The sequence below is a fragment of the Zootoca vivipara genome, chromosome 1 (genome assembly GCF_963506605.1).
Source record: "Zootoca vivipara chromosome 1, rZooViv1.1, whole genome shotgun sequence".
NCBI classification, from domain to species: Eukaryota; Metazoa; Chordata; class Lepidosauria; order Squamata; family Lacertidae; genus Zootoca; species Zootoca vivipara.
Genome location: NC_083276.1, coordinates 16,323,386 through 16,348,207, shown reverse-complemented (window position 1 = coordinate 16,348,207; position 24,822 = coordinate 16,323,386). Strand labels below are relative to the sequence as shown.

At 43.7% G+C, this 24,822-nt stretch overlaps 1 protein-coding gene across 7 annotated transcripts in view; it reads left to right on the top strand.

The window, feature by feature from the left end:
• EVL (Enah/Vasp-like) overlaps positions 1–24,822 on the top strand; it is a 154,160-nt gene that overhangs the window by 54,959 nt on the left and 74,379 nt on the right. For 6 of the 7 annotated variants that reach the window (XM_060271873.1, XM_060271870.1, XM_035106135.2 and 3 more), the window contains exon 2: positions 22,881–23,049. In XM_060271873.1, coding sequence (XP_060127856.1) covers positions 22,881–23,049 — 169 coding nt within the window. Of the gene's footprint in view, positions 1–5,689; positions 6,164–22,880; positions 23,050–24,822 lie in introns of those variants that run through there. The other variant, XM_060271871.1, reaches the window with a different exon arrangement.

The window sequence follows — 24,822 nt, the reverse complement described above, 5'->3', positions numbered from 1 at the left end:
ATATAAAATAAACATTTCCATACGGCCTGTCACAAGTCCAAGAACAAGACAGGTTTGAGACAGCAGCGGTGCAAGAAATGAGCCAGGCTGATTTTGGAAATTACAGTGAATGAGAGAGCAGTAAGAATGGCCTCTCTGAAAGATTAAAAAAAAGTCTGAGATGAGGGCCGTCCTTTTTCGTCTGTTTATCCATGTATTCACCATTTTGGGGGGAAGTGGGTGGAGGTGGATCAAACCAGGATGTTGGCAGCATAGCTAGATCAAAAGGGGGAAAGTCTGGGCAGGATTTTGATAGGAAAAATTACAACACACAGTTAACTCATCGGGCAGACAGTGGACCCATTCAGACTGGTGTTTTTTTTTGTTTTTTTACAGGCAACACGTGGCACAATAATAATGCAATAAAGGTAAATTTATACTGGACTGTCTGCTTTATCAGTTGTCCATAGGGAAGATCTTGTGAGTCGAGGACCCGCCACCCGCATAGAGATAAATAAGACACAAGGACTCATGTATTTTAGGTTAATGGGCTAAATAAGACCACAACTTTATTGGTTACAGCATGTGGGAGGTATTGGCTTAGGCATTGGATCAAACACTCTATACATGAGCCGATGAAAACAGGAAGTCGAATGGGGCCCCAGCGCTGCCGCGGCCGCTTAAATGCGGCTAAACCCCGCCCCCAAGCCAGCCCTATTGGTTGGCTGAAGGGCTTGGCGTGGCAGCTGGGGGAAGGCTGACGCGGGAGGGGGGGCGAATACGTTCCCCTGCTGACACGGGAGCCAGCTCCTGCTCACAACCCTTCCCCCCTGAAAGGAGGAGGTCTTGTATTATAGCACAACAAAAGCAGAGCAACAGTGCCGCCACCCCCAAAAAAGCTTTAGTAGACTAAGAAGTTACAAGATTTCAGCAGGAAGTTTATGGGGCATGCATTGTTGGAAAGAAAGCAGTATGCCCACCCCAAAAGGTTTGTAGGTAAAAATAGTATTGAAAGCAGGATCTACTGTATCTGTCCTGGTACTATGATGAGACCATCAAGTGGCAGCCGGTAATGATCAGAATTCCTGAAGAACGTTCTGACAGGCAGGGTGGCCACATAAACACTGCCACAAAAGATAAGGAGATTTGCATACAACCCACATATGTATACATGCAAATTTAGAAACAATTACTATAATTCCTATACAAATACAACAAGTCTCATCATAGAGGGCAAGACTGAAACTTGGTGACCTGTCCAGGTGCTCATTGTTAATGGGCAACATCCAGACTATCATTATTTTGCGGGAGGTATTCAGGAGCATACCAGAACTTTATGTGTGAGCAGCTGAAGTAGATTAAAGTGCTCTGTTGCCAGGGTGCAACAAATCCACTTATATAAGCCAGGTGTTTTGTTGTTAGGATAGGGTTGGAGAAATGCAACACTCAAGAGAGAGTTTGCTCTCCCTGACCTAAAATTATATTTCGAAGCATCATGTTTATGCTGGTTGAAAGACTGGATTTTATTAAAGAACAGACATCTGTTAGACCTCTCTAAGATGTTTGACCCTGGGATGATTAAATTGGATTGCTGTAGTGGTTACTGTGAGGTAAGGAATCAGGAACAGCTGCCCTATAGGAAGAGGTTAACCTCTTTTTAATATTACTAGTACCCCCAGAAGTTAAAGTAAAGTTATGTCTCTATTTCTGCTTTTAAAAAAAACTTTCCCCCCAAAAAGGTGCTATATAAAAAGATGAAGAAATTTATCTTCCTGGTTATTTGAAAAAAAATGATGTCTATTTAAATGGAAAATAATATCATAAGTGCAGAGCTACCATAAAAACCATAAAGTACAATTTAAGCACTAAATTTGGAATAATGGCAGAGGTATAGCTAGAGGCTGTTGCCATTTACCCCCAGCATCAGGCTGCCTGAGGGAAGTCATCTGACTCTGTCTAACTCCAGTGCCGACCCAGCTGTGAAAACTGAAACTTTTGATATTTTTTCTCTTTTGATGTCAACTGCTTATTGCATTGTTAATAAACTTATTGCAGTGGACAAAAAAGTACCTCATAGCCTAGCTTAAATACCAAGGAAGTTTTGACTTGGAGTGGTGTGACTCATTTAAAGTCAATTGGGAGAAAATGCAAATGGCTGACTCTAGCAAGTTTTAACAAAATTATCGTGAGACAGTTTTCATGCCCCATCCTTAATGTTGGTATGCAACTGTTTGAAGTTTTATTCAGCTTGTTCTCATGCTGGATCCAAGGGCTCCAGTAATCTGTATACATGCTGTCATGATTGTTTAAAGAAAAGGTTAAAAGAGCAAAACCTAAATAGCATACATTAATTTAAAAAACCCAAACATTTTAAAGACAGGAGCTAATGTAAACCAGGCAACTTTTTCCACCCAAGCTGCTGTTGGTGCAAGTCAAACTCAGCCTTGGTTTGCAAACGCCAAGGACCGTTCTCTGAATCTTTTGTGTACATATTTCTTACAGAACTGTCTAATGATGTTGTTGTCAGCTCATTGCTGCCGTTTTTTTCTGTGTTGCCTTCCTGTGGGTTTCTTTTGGGGAAGGGAATCTGATTTGTGGCAGCTTTTTTGTAATAAAATACAATTGCAGCACAAGCTTGTCTACTGTGGAGATGCAATGCACTTTTAAGGGCTTGTTTACTCTCTCCATGTAGGTTCACCCAATTTAAGGAAAATAATGAATGGAGAAGGTTAGCAAATTGCTGATTGAATAGCCCCACAGTTGCTCCAGTGTCAGTTTCTGTTCATGCCGGGGGAGTCGACAATTATTTAATTTCTACTTTTCATTCCATTGGCTATCTTCTTTTCTTTTTGTTAGTGACATAGCACTACTTTATTATTTCTTAGAAAGTGAGACGCAGCCAGCAAGTAAATCCCGCCCCCTGCAGAACAGAAACTGACATTGTGACAGTTGAGGGGCTCCAGTGTGAAAGCAAACTTGGAAGGGCCAACTGGACTTTCTCGATTGATTCTCAAATGAAGAGACAGGTGATCATGGAGGAGCTTTCTGAACCACTGGGTCAAAAGCTAAGGGGAAGTACGGATTGTGATTTTAAGATCTCGCAGTGATTTAGGAAAGTCCCTTTCACCTCAAGCTACTAGGCTCAGTGAGACAGAACAAAAATATTTGCAGCTGTAAATTTCATTTCTCTTTAGCACAGTTCTAAATGCAGCACTTCCCTCCACCCGACCCAGCTTCTGCCTTGCAGATTTCAAGTATAACAACAGGAAGAGTTTATAAGACTGCCATGTGGTAACTGAAAGGAGATAGAACATCTCAGGTTGCTAAAGAAGCAAACCTGAAAGGCCACCTACGGTTGAAAGGTCTGGATCCTAGTTTCAGTTTGCTATGTGTACCTGGTCATGCTGTTTATCTATCAGAGTTTCCCACACTTGGGTTTCCAGCAGTTTTTGGACTACAATTCCCACCATCCCTCATCTTTATAGCCCAGCACAGTCTTCTTTCACTGGCAGTAGCTCCCCGGCACCTCGGTGTAGAGCAGTGATGGCCAAACTTGGCCCTCCAGCAGATTTTGGACTACAACTTTGTTTTTGTGCTGTTTTCAGCAGGAACTTGCATTTGTCTTATGCTCACCCAGGGTGGGGGAATAGGCAGGGCCGTAGGAAGGGAGGGGCAATGGGGGCACTCCGCCCAGGGCAGCGCGATCTCGAGGGCGCCATTGCGGCTGCCCCCCCCCACTGCACTGGGCGCCATGCCCCCAGAACGCGCGCCACGCCCCTATGAGCGGTGCATCACACCCCCAGGACACACGCCACCCCCGCCCCCGGTGCCGGAGCATGAAGCTCCGCCAGTGGGAATGAGGAGAAGGTAAGCTCTCTTTACAACACCTCCCTGGTAAGTTGTGCTAGTGTGTGACAATAAGTTGTGCTAGTGTGTGACAATAAGGGGTTAATTCTGTTTTTGGTCCAGCTGGCAGCAGACTGATTGGCTGGAGGTTCGAGTCAGTTGGGATTCAGTAGTTAGTGACGAAGACATTTGGGATTTGACATTTGGAAGAATTGGAAAGTAAACTGGTCCCAGGGGGCACCTTTTGGGGCCCCCTATATTTTGGGGGTAGGGACCAGGGGGCCCCATGTTCCAAAAGCATGGTGCTGAAGAGTGGAGCCCAGCATGGTGTCAGAGCAGCTTCCCACCAGTGGTGGTGCTAAGAGGAGGCGGAGGAGAAGCCGCCAGCCATTTAGGCATGTGGCTGCCACATTTGGCTCCGCCCCCAGCTCCTCCCAACGTCCTGACATCACATGCGCAATGTTGCCCCCCCCCCATTGCCTCTGCAAGCTGGCGCCTCTGACTGGTTCTGATTGTGTTTCCCTCTTTTGAAGATCTGATCTAAGAATGACAGTGCTCTGTTGGTTTGCCCTCCTGTCATACACTGTTTTATTCTGTTTACCCTCTCTCTGAAGTATTACCTTATTCTCTGGGCTCCCGTCTGTTTTATTCTAGTCTTAACCACTTGCACGCAAGACAGCTGCAGGTTCCTGCTCAAAACAAAGAGGTAGATTCACACTTTTGCTAGCGCAATTCAAAAGTGTGGCCAACCCACCATATGGATTTTCTGTTCTTTGCACATGCCATTCCGTTGATCTGTTGAATACGGGAGTCTCTGGGTGGGCTTCATAATTATGACCTAGAGAGCAAGATTGGAAGGCATGGAGTGAGTGTGAAGTCCCCCCCCCCCTGCAGCAATATAATAAATGTGGATTGCTCATCTTTCACCATACCTCTAGAGTGGCAGAAATGAAAGTATCAGAGTTTAACAGATAAATAGGAAACTGGAAAGGTGCTGGGGGGGGGGGGGAATAGTAGAATCATGGAATGATAGAGTAGGGTTATCTAATCTAACCCCCTAAAGTGCTGGACTCTCAACTAACCCCACCCATCTGACTTGGTTGATAATAAATCAAATCAAATTTAACAACACACTTAAAGAAATATGTATATGTATATATGTGCAAAACAAGGTGAGGGCTGGTTTGTGCCTAAAAGATGAGGGCTTTGTGTGGGAATGGCAGAATTCTGTGTGGATGCACAGGAGAAAAGCTTAGAATGAAGTACGGTGCAGAATCCAGCTTCCTTGAAAATCTAAGCATTCGGTTTTGCTTAAAAAAATAATCAGGTCTCTGGGTCTTATGACAGTGTTTGCATGTGCCCTGGCAGTGCCTGCTGAAATCTCAGCAGCTAGAAATTGGCTGACCCAAATTACCAGTGGTTTCCTTGCCAGCATTGCTCCTTGTCCCTTCCCAAACCGGCACAAATTACTGCAGCTTGCACACATTGCAGATTCTAGCTTAATTTCTGTGACCCTATGCATTTTGGAACCCAGGTGTCGCTGTGGTTAAACCACTGAGCCTAGGGCTTGCTGATCAGAAGGTCGGCAGTTCGATTCCCTGTGACGGGGTGAGCTCCCGTTGCTTGGTCCCAGCTCCTGCCAACCTAGCAGTTCGAAAGCACGTCAAAATGCAAGTAGATAAATAGGTACCGCTACAGCGGGAAGGTAAACGGCGTTTCCATGTGCTGCTCTGGTTTGCCAGAAGCGGCTTTGTCATGCTGGCCACATGACCTGGAAGCTATACGCCGGCTCCCTCGGCCAATAACACGAGATGAGCGCCGCAACCCCAGAGTCGGTCACGACTGGACCTAATGGTCAGGGGTCCCTTTACCTTTACCTTTATGCATTTTGGAAAATGCTGACGAGTTGTGTCCATATTGAGTTCCATTGATGGGTGCCTTTATTGGGGAACTTTATATATATATATCCTCAACAGTCCCAGTGAGGGTGGCACTATTCGTGCCCTCGAATTTGGGCTATTTTGGTCTTCTTCTTTTTTCCACACTGGCCTTTCTGCTGAACAATAAATTTTGCTAACAAAAAATATCAAGCCAAAAACGCAGAGATGTTTCCTGCACACATACGCTCTCTATTTTGGTAAAGCTTCCTTTTCCTGTTTGGTTACAAGACCTAGTGTAAACTTTCAAGTTAAACTGCTTGGCTTACTTCATGTTCTGCTTTGTGTAACGTGGTAAATTTACAAGGGCGACATGTTTTAATGCAACAGTTGTGCTGGACAGATCGCTAGTACTGTTCTCCCCAAAACATACACCAAGTTATTTCTGTGATGGCAGCGAGGTAAGTACTTGGCAACTTTACTGGGAACGTATTGCAATGATTCACTGGAGAACAATAGTCCTGTTTTATATGAAGCATAGGGATTCATATCTGGTATGAGTGGGGTTCATTTGATGCAAAGGTGTGTGTGTGTGTGTGTGTGTGTGTGTGTAAATAATAACACACATGAGATCGAGATCTCCAGACAAAAAACTGATTTGTTGGAACAGCAGTATAACTGCTCCTTTTTATGTCTGTCTCTCATTGCATTTGTGAATTTCAGTTGGAATCCGTTAAAGATATGATCTCTTCTACCTCAGTCTTTTTCAACACACCATGCGGGCTGAATGTCCTTCTGTTTAAGTGTATATGTTTTCTCTAACTTCATTATCTGTTTTGCCAAATGCTGTTATTGCTTTGGATTTGGAAAATGCGCAGAACTGTTAACAAACTTTACAAAGTTACAAAGCATATAGCTTTCTGTTCTGAATTAAAAAAACACAATCAAAGTGGAAGGGACTAAACTTGCTGATCTGGTTAATCAAGTAAATTTACAAACCTTGAGAAGAGGCTTATTTCCATGTGAAAGTTTTTTCTTGGCTCTGATCCACAAGCGAGTTTATTCATGACACTGATTTGAATTATCTGTCTACATCTTTTCAAGCAATATGCTTTAAGTCTAAGATGATTCTAAAGATCAATTTCCAGTTTGTTTAGCTAAGTGTATGTAAGCAGCATAATAAAGAGTTGAAACTAAAGCAGTAAATTTGACTAAAAACTTCTTTAATTGGTTAGTGTACTGTGGGAAGGCTCTCTTTGACAGTAGCAGCTGGTGTTTCCAGTAGCTGCTGCAGTTACCCATTTGTTCACCTTCCCACGGACAGGGCCTGTCACCTCCTTGGATTTGCAGAGAGGAACAAGGAAATTGGCGTTCACTGCAATTTCATTGTACCTTCTTCCTCTTGTTCCAATTGCACGAAGAAGCCAGGTGCTGTCCGAGGAAGGAGGAGCATGGTGGTGCTAAGACCAGTTTGAAACAGGGCCACTTGACTGTTGGAATTGGTAGCTGCTACAGTCATCTGATGGCTTCCCACCATAAGGAGTCTCCAGTTCTGGGCACCACAATTTAAGAAGGATATTGACAAGCTGGAACATGTGCAGAGGAGGGCAACCAAGATGGATAAAGGGTGTGGAAACCAAGCCTTATGAGGAACGGTTGAGGGAGCTGGGTATGTTTAGACTGAGAAGAGATATGGCAGCCATTTTCAAATATCTCAAGGGCTGTCACATGGAAGAGGGAGCAAGCTTGTTTTCTCCTGCTGTGATTCACCAAACAGGTTTCCTGGAGGAGCCCACAAAATCTGATGAAGGAATCATAGAATCGTAGAGTTGGAAGGGACCCCAAGGGTCATCTAGTCCAACTCCCTGTAATGCAGCAGGAATCTCAACTAAAGCATCCAGGACAGATGGCCATCTAACCTCTGCTTAAAAACCTCCAGTTTGAATGCATTGGTTTGGGGTCTAGTCTCTGTAGCAGGAAAAAGGAAGCCTGCGCCATCCTCCATGTTTTGGTTCACAACATTTCTGCATCAGTATGATTGATTGATTGATTGATTGACTGATTTACTGGTATTTATTTTGAATTCTTCACGGAAATTCACCAGGATTTTAGTGCTCATTTATCCTGACATGCACAGCTTGTATGCAATTTTAGCTACTGTACACATTATTATTTTTGCAAGCAGTTCCCCCTCACTGTAATGCATTTTTGTTTTCACCAAAAATACGCTTTCAAAAATTATTATAATTATTTATTAAATTTATGCACTATCCCCTAAAGTCTGCATTAAATTCGGAGAACTGCAAATTTTGAAGGACAGCTGTGTTTTCAGTTTGCGTATTGTTTCGCTGAGTATTTTAAAAGAATTGAGTGAAGTAAAGTGTGAACTGAACCGAATTTTTTCCGCCTTCCCCAGCTACGAAGGAAGAAAATTAAGGAACTATGCCCTGAGAATACGAGGGCAGCACACGAAGCTACTCAAGGGCTTTATGTGTGCAGTTGCTCAAAATGTCGTGACGGTTGAGTTTCCTTTTATATAACACTTCAGTTAATTCTGATAGCAAGGGTTGTGAAGCTAATCATGGTTACCCCATAGGAGATGCTGGGAAGGAAATGGAGGCTAAGGAATTGTAATTTACGCAGGGTCAGTGAGTGTATGGCGAAGGTGAAATCTGAACCCAGGGCCCTTTGATTTTTAGCTTAAGCTCACAAAGCTCAAGTTTGCAGATGACACCAGATTGGGAGGGGTGGCTAATACCCCAGAGGACAGGATCACACTTCAAAATGACCTTAACAGATTAGAGAACTGGGCCAAAGCAAACAAGATGAATTTTAACAGGGAGAAATGTAAAGTACTACACTTGGGCAAAAAAAATGAAAGGCACAAATACAGGATGGGAGACACCTGGCTTGAGAGCAGTACATGTCAAAAGGATCTAGGAGTCTTGGTAGACCACAAACTTGACATGAGTCAACAGTGTGATGTAGCAGCTAAAAAAGCCAATGCAATTCTGGGCCGCATCAATAGGAGTATAGCATCTAGATCAAGGGAAGTACCACTGTATTCTGCTCTGATCATACCTCAGCTGGAGTACTGTGTCCAGTTCTGGGCACCACAGTTCAAGAAGGATACTGACAAGCTGGAACGTGTCCAGAGGAGGCAACCAAAATGGTAAAAGGCCTGGAAACGATGCCTTATGAGGAACGGCTTAGGGAGCTGGGTATGTTTAGCCTGGAGAAGAGAAGGTTAAGGGGTGATATGATAGCCATGTTCAAATATATATAGAAGAGGGAGAAAGGTTGTTTTCTGCTGCTCCAGAGAAGCGGACACGGAGCAATGGATTCAAACTACAAGAAAGAAAATCCCACCTAAACATTAGGAAGAACTTCCCGACAGTAAGAGCTGTTTGGCAGTGGAATTTGCTACCAAGGAGTGTGGTGGAGTCTCCCTCTTTGGAGGTCTTTAAGCAGAGGCTTGACAGGCATATGTCAAGAATGTTTTGATGGTGTTTCCTGCTTGGCAGGGGGTTGGACTGGATGGCCCCTGTGGTCTCTTCCAACTCTATAATTGTATGAAATGTTGTTTCGGTGGAAAGGGGGGCAGAGCACTTTTTGGGGTTAATTTGTGGTTTTACGTTCTTATCTTTCTTTAGGATTTTTATTGTTAATATTTTCTTTGTAGAGGAAATGTGAGATATTTCATGTATCTTGTGTTGTTGGCATGTTGTTGTTTTTTGGGGGGGGGCTGGTTTTCAGTTGTTTTTATAGTCTGTGTTTTGTTTTTGTCAAGTCTTTGAGACTTCCATTTACTGTAAAAAGTGACTGACGAATGAAATAAATAATATAAATACTTGAAATAAACAAGGTAACCGATGCAAATGCAAAAGGAGAGCTCTTTCCCTTTGTGCCTGTGGTAGCTGTGTGGGGTTGCTGCTGCTTGCCAGATGTTTTTAAATACATCTGGCTGTGCATGCTTGCACATAAATTGTACTAGCAGATAAAACGTTCGTTAAAGGTTTTTTTTTAAAAAAATACTGAGAGGTGGAGGATGGAAGGTGCTCTTTCTATTAAAGTATTTCTTCTCCCCTTTCATACTCTCCTGCATAATGTCTCTGTTTTCCTGGCACCCTTCATGGGCCCAAGATTCATTGCTGTATTACTTGGCTTTTTTCTTTTGAGTGCTTCCAAATTTTCACTATCTTCTGGTGGGATTCTGTTACATGCTGGCAAATTGAGGTTGCACAATAACAGCTGATCGGGAGGTCTTGTTCGACAAAAAAAAGTTCCCCGAATGGTTGGACTTTTCCCAGTAAGAGAAGTCACGTAGAAAGTGCACGCTTGCTTTGACACAATATCACCCCTCACAAACTGGAATGAATATTCATTAAATAGGCAGTGTCCTCTAAACTCCCTTCAAACAGATTGTGGAGTGCCTTCCTCAGGGAGGATCACCTGGCACCTTCGTTACGTATTTAATAGGTGCCAGGTGAAAACATTTCTCTCCAACCAGGCTGATAAACATACTACGACCTATTAAGTGCGTTTGAAGGAGGGGGTAAGATTTTTGTAAGGCTTATTTTTGTTTTATTATGCATTTTGTATTTTGTTTCTGTTGTGAACTGCCCTGGGATTTTTGGATGAAGGGTCATATACATTAAAAAAAACAGATCAGAATGAAAGCTCAATAAATAGGAAGTGCTCTTTCTGCTTCTTACCTGGGGGATACTTTTCGGTTTCTCTCTCCTTTGCTTGTTGGATAATGAGAGTGCTGGACTGATCTCCTTTTATGCTTTCCCGAGCAAGGCCTGACGGGCACCAACACCAAGACCTTTGTGGCACCAATTAAGGTTTTCCTCTTGTCCCACCCCCAGGCATGGCTTCCTCTGTGCACAAAATGTCCAGCCCCCGTTGGAGGATTTGTAGTGCCAAATCGCAATCCTGGATTTGCATGAAGTCAGGGCAGGATAGAGGGAGCAAAGAAGAAAACAGGTTGCACAACACCACCGACCATAGCATAGGAGTGAGAAGGCAGGGACGCTCACTAGTGGGGGTTTGAAGCCACAGAAGTTTGAGTAAAGCAGGGATGGAGGAAATGAGAGAAATGGTGGTTTTAAGCGAAGGCAGAAGTTTGAGTAAACTGCCTTCATGTTGTTGGCATCTGTCTGTCTCAGGAGACAATGAAGAGGTGCACCTTGGTGTGTGGGTGTGTGTGAAGTCAGACTGTTGGAGAATCTCATGCTCTACCAACCGAGTTAAATTGTTGACTATACTTGTTAATAATTGATGCTTTTGAATTATGGTGCTGGAGGAGACTCTTGAGAGTCCCATGGACTGCAAGAAGATCAAACCTATTTATTCTGAAGGAAATCAGCTCTGAGTGCTCACTGGAAGGACAGATCCTGAAGTTGAGGCTCCAATACTTTGGCCACCTCATGAGAAGAGAAGAATCCTTGGAAAAGACCCTGATGTTGGGAAAGATTGAGAGCACAAGGAGAAGGGGACGACGGAGGACGAGATGATTGGACAGTGTTCTCGAAGCCACCAACATGAGTCTGACCAAACTGCGGGAGGCATTGGAAGACAGGAGTGCCTGGCGTGCTCTGGTCCATGGGGTCACGAAGAGTCGGACACGACTAAACGACTAAACAACAACATACTTGTTAATAAGTGGAAACACGCTGCCCTCTCCAAAGATGAGTTAGGTACACTTGCTCATAAGTTAGCTACACCTAACTTATGTTAAGTACACTTAAAGAACCTCCTTAAATCTTCCCTTCACCTGCTACTTTCATAAATTTATATAATACATACAGCCATACCTTGAGCAAATCGGCTTCCAAACACCGCAAAAAGTGAGTGTTCCAGTGTTTTTTGGAAGCCAAACTTCCGATGCCACATCTGCTTGAGTGCAGGAAGCTCCTGCAGCCAATCAGAAGCCGCGCCTTGGTTTTTGAATGGTTTAGGGAGTCGAACGGACTCCCGGAATGGATTAAGTTCAAGCTACCACTGAATGTCCATTTCACGTTCAATCTATTTGGAGTGAGCAGTTTGTGGCAACAGACCTGTGGCCTCTTCGCCCTCTCTCACACGAACCTGTTAAGGGTAAGCATAGCAGGGCAACTACATATGTCCTTTGCAAAATACCATGTCTTTTTGTTACAAACGGCTAAAACTGGTTGAGGTTTACTGTGGCTCTTTTTACTGGCCTTTTCAAGCGCAGGAGATGTGTCATAGGCCTGTGACTTCCTCTAGGCTTGGAAGAAACAACAAGAAGCGATGTGAAAATACGATATTGTTATTTTGTCCACTCGCATTGGTTAACCGATAGAAAGTTGACTTGCTAGGTCTGGGTCCTCACTATATTGATGCGGAAAGAACCCACGTTTTGAGGACACCTCATTGTTGCAGCTATGCAGTTTTTAATGCACCTGCTGACAAGTGTTGTGTGGCTGGAGTGAACCCAAATGTCAAACCGTCCTAGCCTCTTCAGCACTGACAGAGCTGTCTGCACTGCCTCCATATATCTCTCTTTCACCTTTCAAAAAGCCAGCACTTTTTTTCAGAAAGAAAGCAGTATCAGCAACACATGCAGCTTCAGTGGAGGACTTCCGTGTGTCCCCACTTTGCCTTGTGGCATTTAAAGAGCTACTGACCCTTTTAAAACGGTAGAAAAAGCGGCAGATAAGTTCATGCAGCCGCCATAGTACTGTAGCGACTGCCTCTGTGCGTCTCTACCCCCATTGTTCAGTCCGGACACTGAGGTCCAGCACCGAGGGCCTTCTGGCACTTCCCTTACTGTGAGAAGTGAGGTTACAGGGAGAGGGCCTTCTTGGTAGTGGCGCCCACCCTGTGGAATGCCTTCCCATCAGATGTCAAGGAAATAAACAACTATTGGACTTCTGGAAGACATCTGAAGGCAGCCCTGTTTAGGGAAGCTTTTAATATTTGATTAATCATTGTATTTTAATATTATGCTGGAAGCCACCAAGAGTGGCTGGGAAAACCCAGCCAGATGGGCGGGGTATAAATTATTATTATTATTATTATTATTTTATTATTATCTGTGCACTCATAACTCAGAGAAGGAGCTGCCCCTTGCAACATGTGGGTAATGCTTGCCGTTCTTCCTCCTTAAACACCCACCCTTCAGATTCTAGCAAGGGTAGGGAGATGCACAAATACTTAGGGGATCTTAAAATGTGGTTAGCCACTCACTCAGAAACCTTGCACGTGCAGAAGGGCTGTGTCTCTGTGGTAGAGCACATGATTTGCATGCATAATGTCACAGGTTTGATCCCCAGCTGGTGGGGCCGGGAAAATCCCCTGTCTAAAACCCTGGAGAGCTGCTGCCCATCAGTGTAGACACTACTGAGCTAGATGGACTGATGGCACTATAAAGCAGCTTCCTCTGTTCCTCATTCCTATTTTTGGCGCTCTTTGGTTTGTTAAATCAGTCTCTTCTCTGTTCTGTACGTTAGGAAATGACGCGTCTTAAATATGAAGCCGGGAACGGGCTTTGACTTATTGCGAAAGTGCTCAGAGGCTGTGTGTCCATTAGAAACAATGTGACCGCTAATATAAGCTGCAGCTACAGCAGGTTTTCTAGGATTGTCAGCTGATTAAAGAATTTATCCTGCACCCTTTTTTACTGATTGGTCACTCATTCGTGAACCAATTAAATTTGAATAATTGCACAGGTTACTAAAACTTCATTACATTATTTATAATGTAATAATTTATTACATTTATAAAATATTGAAGGAAATATATGATAACATTTCAATTAATAAACCAACATTATTCATTTTTTTAGAGGGAAGGATAAGCTTTACAATCTTTTCCTCATTCATTCCCCATCCATTAACACTGTAAAGCCAAAATAGTCTCAGATAATAAATGAGCACACTAACTTGCATCACCATTTGTTTATATTTGATTAAAAGGACCTTCCCCTCTTCATTCTGCTACATGTATTTTTTAAAAAATAAAAAAATAAATTTCAGTTATATATTTTCCCCAGTAAATTATCCACCGGTAAAATAGTACCTTCATCAACTTCACTTCTCCTTTCTTGGCTCTTAATTTTCTCATTATTACTGCATATTCTATTCCAACCATTTAATCCCCCCCCTTTTACATACTACTTCGACTTAGATTATACAGTTGAATTTACCTTAATCCTCCTGCTAGGATTTTCACAAGTTTGCAGTTATTTTCTAAGTATTCCACAAATACCATTCCTCTTTATAAACTCTACCCTCTTATTCGGCTGGTTAGACCTGCTAACTCTGCATACTCCCAGCATTTTAAGCTGTCATTCAGCCTTCTTTGGGACCTCTCACACCCTCCATTTTTGGGCTAACAAAATCAGAGCTACTGTAGTTGCATACATAAATATTCTGCAACATGTTATTGATACAGTAATAGTGCATTAGTAGTTAATTTATACACGCAATTGTTAGGGATTTATTTTATTATTTATTATTGTATTATTATTATTATTATTTTATTTCACCAGTTATATCCTGCTCCATTGTATTGAAAACTTTAAGATTAAAACATTGAAGACAGTTATGGTGAGAAATTAAGTGCAGCAATTTCTGGAGGACCACAGATGTCTTTAGACCATTGGCCCATCTGGCCCCAGCATATATTCGACTGTGACTGACGAGAGATTCTCCAGAGTGCCAAGGAGCGATCTACCTTTCCCAGTCCTGCCACCCAAGATCTTTGTCACTGGAGCTGCCAGCATCTGAACCTGGGACCTTTTGCATTCAAAACAGCGCAGTACTGCTGAGCTGTTGCCAAATGTGAGGTCTTTGCATGATGGATTCTACTTTGGTCCTTAGTGATTTAGAGAATAAGAGGCACAATCCATCTCGTGCACCAGCTTGACTGGAAAGACCGAGAACTACAGCACTCTTCTATAGCTGCAACTCATTTATCACCAGATGTGCCAGCAGATGTATGGCCTCTGCTTAAACCAGCAATGCTACATCTCTTCCTCCTCCTCCTCTGTAATGCCGGGGACTACAAAAATGCATCGCATTGCATCGCTGTGCTCCAAGAGTTTCCCTGCCTCCTCCTCAACTTCATTGGGGTTCAGCAAACCCGGAACTTAATGATGTAAAATGACATTGCAAAAAAACCCAGGCATCCCTGGGAGAAGGATTTGGGCTGCTGTTTTGTTTTGTTTTTTTGCAGCAGTCCTATGTCTGTTTTGTAGCATCTCGTTCTGGCCTCAGTGCAGCTTGGGTTGGAGGAGATTATTGTGCGCCAAGTCTTTCCATATGTTCTTAGGGACTGCCTTACTCGTTCATTCCATTAATCACACAGCACACTACAGTATCCCTATTGTTAGGTTGCCGTGTTTGGGGTTGTTCCAGTGGAAAACTTCACTGCAGCCATTGTTTTTGCCCATGATTTTGAAGCTTTGGGAGAGAAATGTGTTCTGAGTGGCTATCCCATTTCTGTGAACCAAAGCCCTTGTCAGCATTTACTAAAGATGCCTGTAGGTTTTCCTAGTGCAATTGCCTAGATCCCCACCTTGCATACAAAAGAAACAAAAGCTGAAGATTATTTTGAACAAGTCAGATCAAGGGTCTGTTTGGTCCAGGATCCTCTTTCCAACAGTGGTTATTTCAATTTGGAGGGCCGCCTGGACTAAGTTGGTGGAAGTGTTCATTAAGTGCTTGTGAAAACGCTGATGATGTCATGTGCATTGGGGGGCGCTATGCCACCCAATGGGGGTATAATTACACACAAACAGGAAGGCCTGTAGCTCAGTGGTAGAGAATCTGCCATCAAAAGGTCTCAGATTCAATCCCCAGCATCTCCAGGTTGGCTAGGAGAGATTCTGTCCAAACCCCTGGAGAGCCATTGCCAGTCAGTATAGAAAATATTAAGCTAGATAGGCAAATGATCTGACTAGCACATTTCATGACAGGATGCTACTACTGCTGAGTCCTTAAAGGGAGGGCTTGCATGGAACTCACTAGCATCAATGCAAGTAGGAAGGAGACTTTGGAACTGGGTTGTGTGGCTTTGCATGGGATTTGATCAAGGCTTCCTGCAGAGATGAAAAAGGGGAAGAAGGCACACCTTGCATTTTCAGAGTACTGGTCCGATCTGAAAGCATTCCTACCCTGATCAAACCAAATAGGCATCTTCCTCTCCTGGGCGGAAAGCACAGTTTTGCAAATTTGAACCCAGGAACCCAGCTGGCAGATCCTCCCAACGTGATATGACCAGTAAGCTTGCTCCTATCTTGAGAAATGAGTTGTCACTAACAACAAAAAAATGGATAAGGATAAACACATTGACATTCATATGTGGCACATTGAAGTTTATTTTTAAAAAGGAAGCCAGCCCACCTCGAACTGTGGTTGGAAAGAGAATATTGATTGCTGAGTTTCAGTTCTACTAATATGCATGCCTGTCATTTCAGCTGAAGGGCGCCGTGTCTTCTCTTATAGACATATATTAGCTTTCAGCCTGACAAGGGGATTGTCCAGACCTCACCTTGAAACTAGTCAGGTTCAGCAGTTGTGCAAGCTAAGTGCATCTTATTTGGTACGTGAGAATGCACACTTGGCCCTGAAGAGAGAAGAGAAGAGAAGAGAAGAGAAGAGAAGAGAAGAGAAGAGAAGAGAAGAGAAGAGAAGAGAAGAGAAGAGAAGAGAAGGCATCAGAACCCCCCTCTCCCAGTGTCCATGACAGCTGGGTATATATAATGAATGCTATTGCCTTTTCCCCCCATCAAGTGTTGCAGGTCCAGCCCACCAAAATTGAATGGTAGGGATAAGTTTTTGAATTACACGTTCTTGATTATAGCCTTAGCAGCATTTACCAGGACGATGGTCAGCTGCTCAGAAATCTTACTATCTTTATTTTTTATCTTTCTGATATAACACTGCAGCAGTATGAGAATTCTTCCGCTGTTCTGAACGAATTCCAGCGGGAAGGGAATGATGACTTCTGGTCTCAGCCTGTGGAAAATGCACGGCTGTGTGTGTGTATGGCTTGTGGAAGGGATGTCTCCTGTGGGTTGCAGTGTAAATGCTGCTGATTTGCAGCAGCTGCGTTAGAAAGATAACGCTCCCCCGCCAAAAAAGAAAAGGCACTTCTGTTGCAGTCGGGCTTTAGAAGCTCTCCCTGTGTAGCAATCTAGAGAACTCTTTTAACGTTATGCTTCCCCGATTGTGGAAGCAGTTCGAGTTATAAGCCCTTTAAAATGAGTTAGGCATTGTGCTGCTGCTGCTCTTGTTTTTAGTGAAAGTATGAAACGGCCTAAGCAGATCATGCCGGCACAGCTTAAAAGGTTTGCTATGCTTGAGCTGCTTGCACAGGCCCACCCAATCTTCTGCTCTGATTATTTACTACTGCTTCCTAGCACAAAGTGGCCTGGTTGGTGTATCATCGCTTTGGTGGCATGGATAGCCAGTGAAAACCACATCTGCAGAGCCGGAACTCCACATTGCAGTGTGCCGGTTATGTGGTTGGGCTGCTTCATTCCCATGTTGGCAGCCCTAATAAAGATAAAGAGGTAAAGGGACCCCTGACCATTAGGTCCAGTCGTGACCGACTCTGGGGTTGTGCGCTCATCTCGCATTATTGGCCGAGGGAGCCGGCGTATAGCTTCCAGGTCATGGGGCCAGCATGACAAAGCCGCTTCTGGCAAACCAGAGCAGCACATGGAAATGCCGTTTACCTTCCCGCTGTAGCGGTTCCTATTTATCTACTTGCATTTTGACGTGCTTTCGAACAGCTAGGTTGGCAGGAGCTGGGACCAAGCAACAGGAGCTCACCCTGTCACAGGGATTCGAACCGCCGACCTTCTGATCAGCAAGCCCTAGGCTCAGTGGTTTAACCACAGCGCCACCTGGGTCCCTAATATAGATAAAGAAGAGAACCCTAATGTCGAATTGTGGGCTTTTCCAGACAACCTGCTTGTTTAGCATTAGTCTTAGTTTGCAATACAAAAGGTTACGCTAAGTTTGGTCTCTGTAGAGCATTTGTTCTGGTTTGCTTGGAGGGAGGTCATACGACAATTAGCATTCGTCCTGATTTCTTCCTGAATTATACATCCTCCCATTAATCATTTCCCCACCCCATACTTTTCCATTCATTTCCCTGTCACTTTCCTAACCTCAAAAATTCTAGAGGTGTTTTTTTTAAGGATCTATTGCCCCAGAGTGCTATTGTCCACTTTAATTTCACAAACCTACATACAGTATCCTGTATTTATTTTGATCCCTCCCACAAAATACTGACAGTCGGGAAGCAATCAAGGTGTTATAGTTATAGGTACCAAGGTGCACTGGACATCCTGTACTTGGGCAGGGGCAATTTCAAGTGTGGAAATAGTAAACCTTAGCTTCTTGCATCAATTGTTTTTTATCTCTCTGGGCTTCCCCCTAAAGTTTGGCCACATGGATGCCGTTGCTGTTGAGTGTAAGCAATGGGGCCCTCTGGGGATGCTCTGCTCAACCACCAGAAATCTTGCTGGACTGGCCTGTGCCCACAACTGGTTGGTTCTGTAGTCTGTGTAAAGGGGTAAAGGGACCCCTGACTGTTAGGTCCAGTCTTGGACTACTCTGGGGTTGCGGTGCTTACCTCGCTTTACTGACCGAGGGAGCTGGCGTACAGCTTCCAGGTCATGTGGCCAGCATGACTAAGCTGCTTCTCGCAAACCAGAGCAGCGCACAGAAACGCCATTTACCTTCCTGCCGGAGCGGTACCTATTTCTCTACTTGCACTTTGATGTGCTTTCGAACTGCTAGGTTGGCAGGAGCTGGGACCGAACAACGAGAGCCCACCCCGTCGCGGGGATTCGAACCGCCATCGAAATGCTAAAACAGTCTTATTGTCTACTGCTTCAACACCCTATTACTGAGACACTTCTCTCGGACTAGCTCAGCTAGGAGGAAGTGGCCTGGATCATGGTGATGGTGGAAAACGGTGGGCTGGTGAAAAGTCACACGTAAGGAAGCAGCAGAAATTTGTTTCAGTTCATATTTAACGTCGAATCTGCTTAATTTGTAGTGTGTGAACTGAAAGTCTGCCAACTCTGAGATCTGCAAATCTCTGGATTTTGCAATGCACTTCTCAAACCAAGTATTGTGTGCAGAAATGCCTTAGGGTAAAGTGTGCATTAAAAATGTATATATTAGTGAAAATAACATACAGAAATCTTTGCCTTGCAAAAATATGTATATTAGGCAAAATTGCATACAAACACAGACACCCATACATGAAGGGGGTTGTACTGGATGGCCCTTGTGGTCTCTTCCAACTCTATGATTCTATGAAATCTGCCGTAAAATGCTTGTGAAGTTTCATGAGGACTTAAAAAAGAATGCAGACTGTTGTGGAAATATGAAGAACTGAATTTAAGATTGGAAAAAGGAGAGACTACCAGGTTTGACAGATTAACCGACCCATATACACACAACCTCTTGCTTACCATTTTGGAGTCATTCCCACCACACTTTTTAAATTTTATTAAAATGCAAAATCAAGCATACAACAAAATCATAACCGAAAACAGGTATGACATATCAAAGCAGACCACTTCTTTAAAAGTGTTGACTGCATCCACTTTCTAAATCATGGGTCTACATCCACAACATGTAGATTGGTCCTAAGTTAGGGAGCGATACGCCAACAGCATGGTTCTGGGAAGATTATGCAAAATAAACGACTCTTTCTTCACTTTGAAAGGCAGCAGAATTGAAATGCTCTTTACAAAAGCTTGTTTTAGTGTTTATGAAACTGGAGAAAACACACCCATCCTGTCTGCTTTTGATGTCCTGCCCACACACTAATTTGGGTTGTGAAATTATTGTTTTTGATGGAACATTAGCTGGTTTAATGTGCGCAAATGGGTCCTTATTGTTCTTTTGCATTCTACATTAAATGCTTTATAATGGAATACTTCAAAACATAAATGATAAAGTTTGTAAAATATTACCATATCTCATTTCGTTGCTGCTTTGAATTTGCCAAAGACAGCCAATATTAGAACATTATGCAGGGTCTTCATAGAACTAAGATTCCAACAGATTCCCCTCAGCATATTTAGAGGGGAGATATCGGGGAATTTCCCATATGGATCACAAATATATATTTATATGAATGCAATAAGGGTAGGTGACATTACATACTATCTGCTGATTTGCCCCCTGATTTGCCCAGAGGAAAATTTATATTGCCTGTTCTTAATTGGCTTCCAGGTCGATCTGCACAGAAAGTGACAGTCAAACTTCTTGCCGATAAATGTCTATACATTACACACCTGGTAGCCAAATTTGCAAATGGCAGCCAAGAAGTTCCGTTCCAGCTATGTGAATGCACTGCGATCTTAAATTCTAATGTTGTAAATTTCTTTTATGCTGTAAACCATAGCTGCCAAGTCTCCCGTTTTCCCCGGGAAATCCCCGTTTTTCCAGCTGTTCCTAGCTAAAAAAACGGATTTTTTTGTTTTCCCCCGGTTTATTCTGGCGCGGCGGCCATTTTGGAACTGGGCAAAGCAGCATCAAAAGTCACTTCTGAGCATGCTCCACCCAGTTCCAAAATGGCGGCAGCGCTACTTCCGGCCTGCTATTTCCGCCCGGTCCCTTATTTCTCTGACAGCAACTTGGCAGCTATGCTGTAAACTGCTACAGGTTACGTTGTATGATTTTAGAAGTTTTCCTTTTATTCTCTGTCGTCCATTGTATATGCCTTTGGCTATATACAATAAAATGGACTGGCATTGATTTAAAACGTTAGAACAAGTAGCTATTATGGGACTACAAAATATGCCGTTGTGCTAGGGTGTTACTTCTATAGTTTACTTAGCAGCTGTAAAACTCTTCCCAGAATCTGTAAGAACCAGATTGGAGGCCCTGGCAGTTCCTGGGTGGGGTGGGGGTGGGGTGTTCTCCAACCCAGTAGAGTGACCCAGAACCAAGGACTTGAGTTGGAGATGCGATAATGGCCAGCAATGCTACTACATGGCAGTTCCTGCAGAAAAACTGCAAGCAGCATGGGCATATTGAATGCTATTAGCAGACGCCAATACAGCAGGACATTAAAACACACACACACACACACACACACACACAAATGTACTAAATTGAGAAGGGGGGCATATCTTAGTAAGCACATGTTTCTGTATGCATATGATCACAGGTCAATAACTACCGCCTCCAGTAAAATGATATTTGGTAGCATGCTGGACCCTTCTTCTATTTGTCAGGGGTCTTATAAAGTCTCTGCTGGTGAGAGTAGGTAATACTGGACAAACTGGATCAATGTGCCTGGATATAGAATCCACAAAAATAACCAAACTTCTTATCACTTGCTCAGCATCTTTTCATTGTGAGAGTGGGCAGATGCTATTCAATGGCCATCTACACTAACTGGCTTTCATCATGCAATGTAAGTCAGTGTTGCAGCAGAACTGTTCAAAAATAGCTGGGCAAGTACAGTGGAACTTCAGTTCCTGAACGCCTCCATTGTCGTACATTTTGGTTCTGGAACACTGAAAACCCAGAAGTAAATGCTCCCGTTTTCAAACGTTTTTCGGAACCTGAATGTGTGACGTGGCTTCCGCTGAGTGCAAGAAAGTCTTGCAACCAATGGGAAGCCTTGCCTCAGTTTTCGAACGTTTCAGAAGCTGAATGGTCTTCTGGAACTGATTTCATTCAAGAACCGAGGTACCACTGTAGTGGAATGATCCGCTATGAGCTCAAAAAGCTTCTTTACATGACGTTGGGCAAATGGTCCAGTATTATCCAGTATTATCTGCACCAAGAGCTGTTCAACAGTGGAATGGACTCCTTCGGGTAGTTATGGACTCCTTTATTGGAGATTTTAAGCAGATGTTGGGTGTCCATCTGTCTTGGATGCTTTTGTTGAGATTCCCGCATTGCAGGGGGTAGGTTGAGATGGCCCTTGGGGTCAGGGGCGTACCCAGGATAAAAATTAGGGGGGCAAGGGGCGGGAGGGGAGGGGCCACAGTGGGAATGTGGGCGGGGCTACGTTGCCTGCGCCTCCCCGGTCTTCCGAGGAGGCGGCCCCAGGCTCCCGCTCCCGGCGCGAAGCCCCAGAGGTGTGCGGGGAACGCGAGCCTGTGGCTGCCTCCTCTGCTTACGCTCCCCACTCCTGCTTAGCGCTCCTCCGCTTACGCTCCCCGCACACCTCTGGAGCTTCGCACCGGGAGCAGAAGCCTGGGGCTGCCACGCCTGCGCCCCTCAGCCTTTTGCTTCTGGGGGGGCAATTGCCCCCTCCTGCCCCCCTGCCTACGCCCATGCTCGGGGTCCCTTCCAGCTCTACAATTCTGTGATTCTATAATTCTTATATGGAAGGGGATCCTATCCTTTCAACTGTTGTTGGACTCCAGCACCCATCTGCTTAAGCCAATATACCCAAAGGTCAGGGTATATTTTTATTAAAGATTCATTGAATTACAAAGGTGTGTGCAGTGTCACTCATATTATAACATGTATCTTTTTTGCAAATCAGTTTCATTTGTTAAGAAACTAAGAAGAAAGAGGGAAAACGAAGTAGATAGGGGATGGGAGGGTGGATGGGGGTGAGAGTAGGTGACGATGTTTCTGTTTTGCTTCATATATGTAGGGCTTGATGTCAGCTTTGTTTGTGTTGGTACTCCTTTATTTGCTTGTGTTCTTTTGATGGTGAGAGAGATTTGGGTTGGCCAAGGATGTAGTTGTTCATTTGTGCTTGGCTATGATGGTCTTTGTTTTCATGTGTGAGTGGGGTGGGTGGGTATTTTTGGGTCAGGTTAGCCATACTGATTTGTACGCTGGTGGTAAATTTTTGTCATTATCTTGTTGGGCTGCGTGTGTGATAAAGGGGAACCATACCGGGGTGAAGGCATCCTCTTCTATTTGTCCCCGTGCCAGTTTCAGCTTGTTGGTTAGTTTTTCTAGTAAGGCTGTTTCCCAATCTACTTGGTACCATTGGTCCATGCCTACACCTGACAGGTCTCTCCAATGCCTGGTTATGACACTCCTGGTTGTTGAAAGTAGGTGGGTTATGAGGTCTTTGTGGTCTAAATGGGCATTATTATCCTGAAAGATGTTTAGTAGGGCCAATTCTGGGGTAATTTCTATTACTTATCCGGTTATCCATTGCCTTTTTGTTAATGCTTTTCATTTGCTTCCTTTGCAGTGAACAGAGTATTTGCCAAGCCCGGGCGTCAGTTATGGTCTACGACGATACCAGCAAGAAATGGGTGCCAATAAAGCCCGGCCAACAAGGCTTCAGCCGAATCAACATCTACCACAACACTGCCAGTAACACATTTAGAGTAGTCGGAGTTAAACTACAAGATCAGCAAGTGAGTAACTGCGGCTTCTTGCAATTTCCTCTCTGTATGTTTTAAAATAAAAACCAGTAAGCAGGGCCTGTGGTTTTGTGCTTTAAAAAACAACAACCCCCAAAACTATATATATATATAGTCCCATCTTTAAGCCTGTAGCCAGAATACGCTGAGCGTAGATGTACAAAAGTCTGCAAAAATCCAAATTATCTTTCCAAAGGCTGAAAAAACCTATGAAAATCAAAAGGAAACTATTTTTCCGAAAGAAGAAAAGGTGATGAGTACTACCACAGAATACCTACTCATTGGCTAACACTGGGGTGGCGAACACATGATACATTTATTGCACATTCCTCCTATCTCCAAATCCTGGAATGCCCCTCACAGAGCTACAATTCTCAGCAGCTTTGAACTCCAGTTTCCAAGATTATTGGGGGCTGGAATGTGCTTTAATTTTATGGTATGTATGAAGGCTGAAACTACATTTGATTTTTTTGTTTAAAAAAATGCCCAGATGGCAACACTGTGTGCATTCCACTTAACTCTCATCAGCTTGTGGTAAATAACACAGACTGTGTAACATTCCACTTCTCTGTCCCCTCTGAGGGTTTGGTGAGTGGCTGGAAAGAGACCCCCCACCCCACCCCAAATCTTTTTATTTGTATAAGAGAGACGCAAATCAGTATTTTAAAACCCAGAGAGGTGTCTTCATCTGATTACAGTAGAATGAAGGGAGAGCTTTGGGGCTTTAAATTGAAAACGCTGAGTGTGTATTTTTAAATCTGCCATTTCATTGGCTCCGACTACTTAAGCCTCCCCGGGTTCTGATAATCTTACATGTGTGACCTCATCGTAGTTCATGAGCTTTGTATATTTGCGGTGGTGGTAGTTGTGAAATCAGGTTCACAACTACTATAAAGAGTGTCCCCCCCCCCCCATGCAGGGAGTCTGTTCTGCATATTTATTTGTTTGTTTCATAACATTTATACACCGCTTAATTGTAGAAAAAAACCTCAAAAGTACGGTAGTTCGCGGGCTCTCTGTACGTTAGATTCCTGAGCGATACAGAACCTAAAGCATAGGACAGATTCCTCAATTCAAGCCTTCTGGAACCAATACCTGGGGTGTAGCTCAGGCCCAGAATAAGCAAGGAATGGTTAAGCAAAATCTGGGCTGCTTCACAAATGATTAAACTGACAAATAATTTTAGGGAGAGTTTTCTTTGTATTTATAATGCTTATCCTGTTAAATGTGTCTGTTTAAAACATTTTTAAGATGTGTTATGTGTTGCTTAAATTTTTTATTCATGTTTAACTTTTATGTATTTATTAGATTTATATACTGCCCTTCATCAAAAGATCTCAGGGCAGTTCACGAGATAAAAACGCAAGATTAAAAACACAAATAAAAAACAAGAAAACAGTAGCCCCCTCCCTCTCACAAACACGTTTAAAAGGCTGAAGAATGTTAATCAGCCAGAGGAGGAATATTTTCTTCTGGTGCCTTAAAATGCATAACGAGGGGTCAGCCGAACCTCCCTGGGGAGATAAAGGTAAAGGGACCCCTGACCATTAGGTCCAGTCGTGACCGACTCTGGGGTTGCGGCGCTCATCTCGCGTTATTGGCCGAGAGAGCCAGCGTACAGCTTCCAGGTCATGTGGCCAGCATGACAAAGCCGCTTCTGGCGAACCAGAGCAGCACATGGAAACGCCGTTTACCTTCCCGCTGTAGCAGTACCTATTTATCTACTTGCACTTTGACGTGCTTTTGAACTGCTAGGTTGGCAGGAGC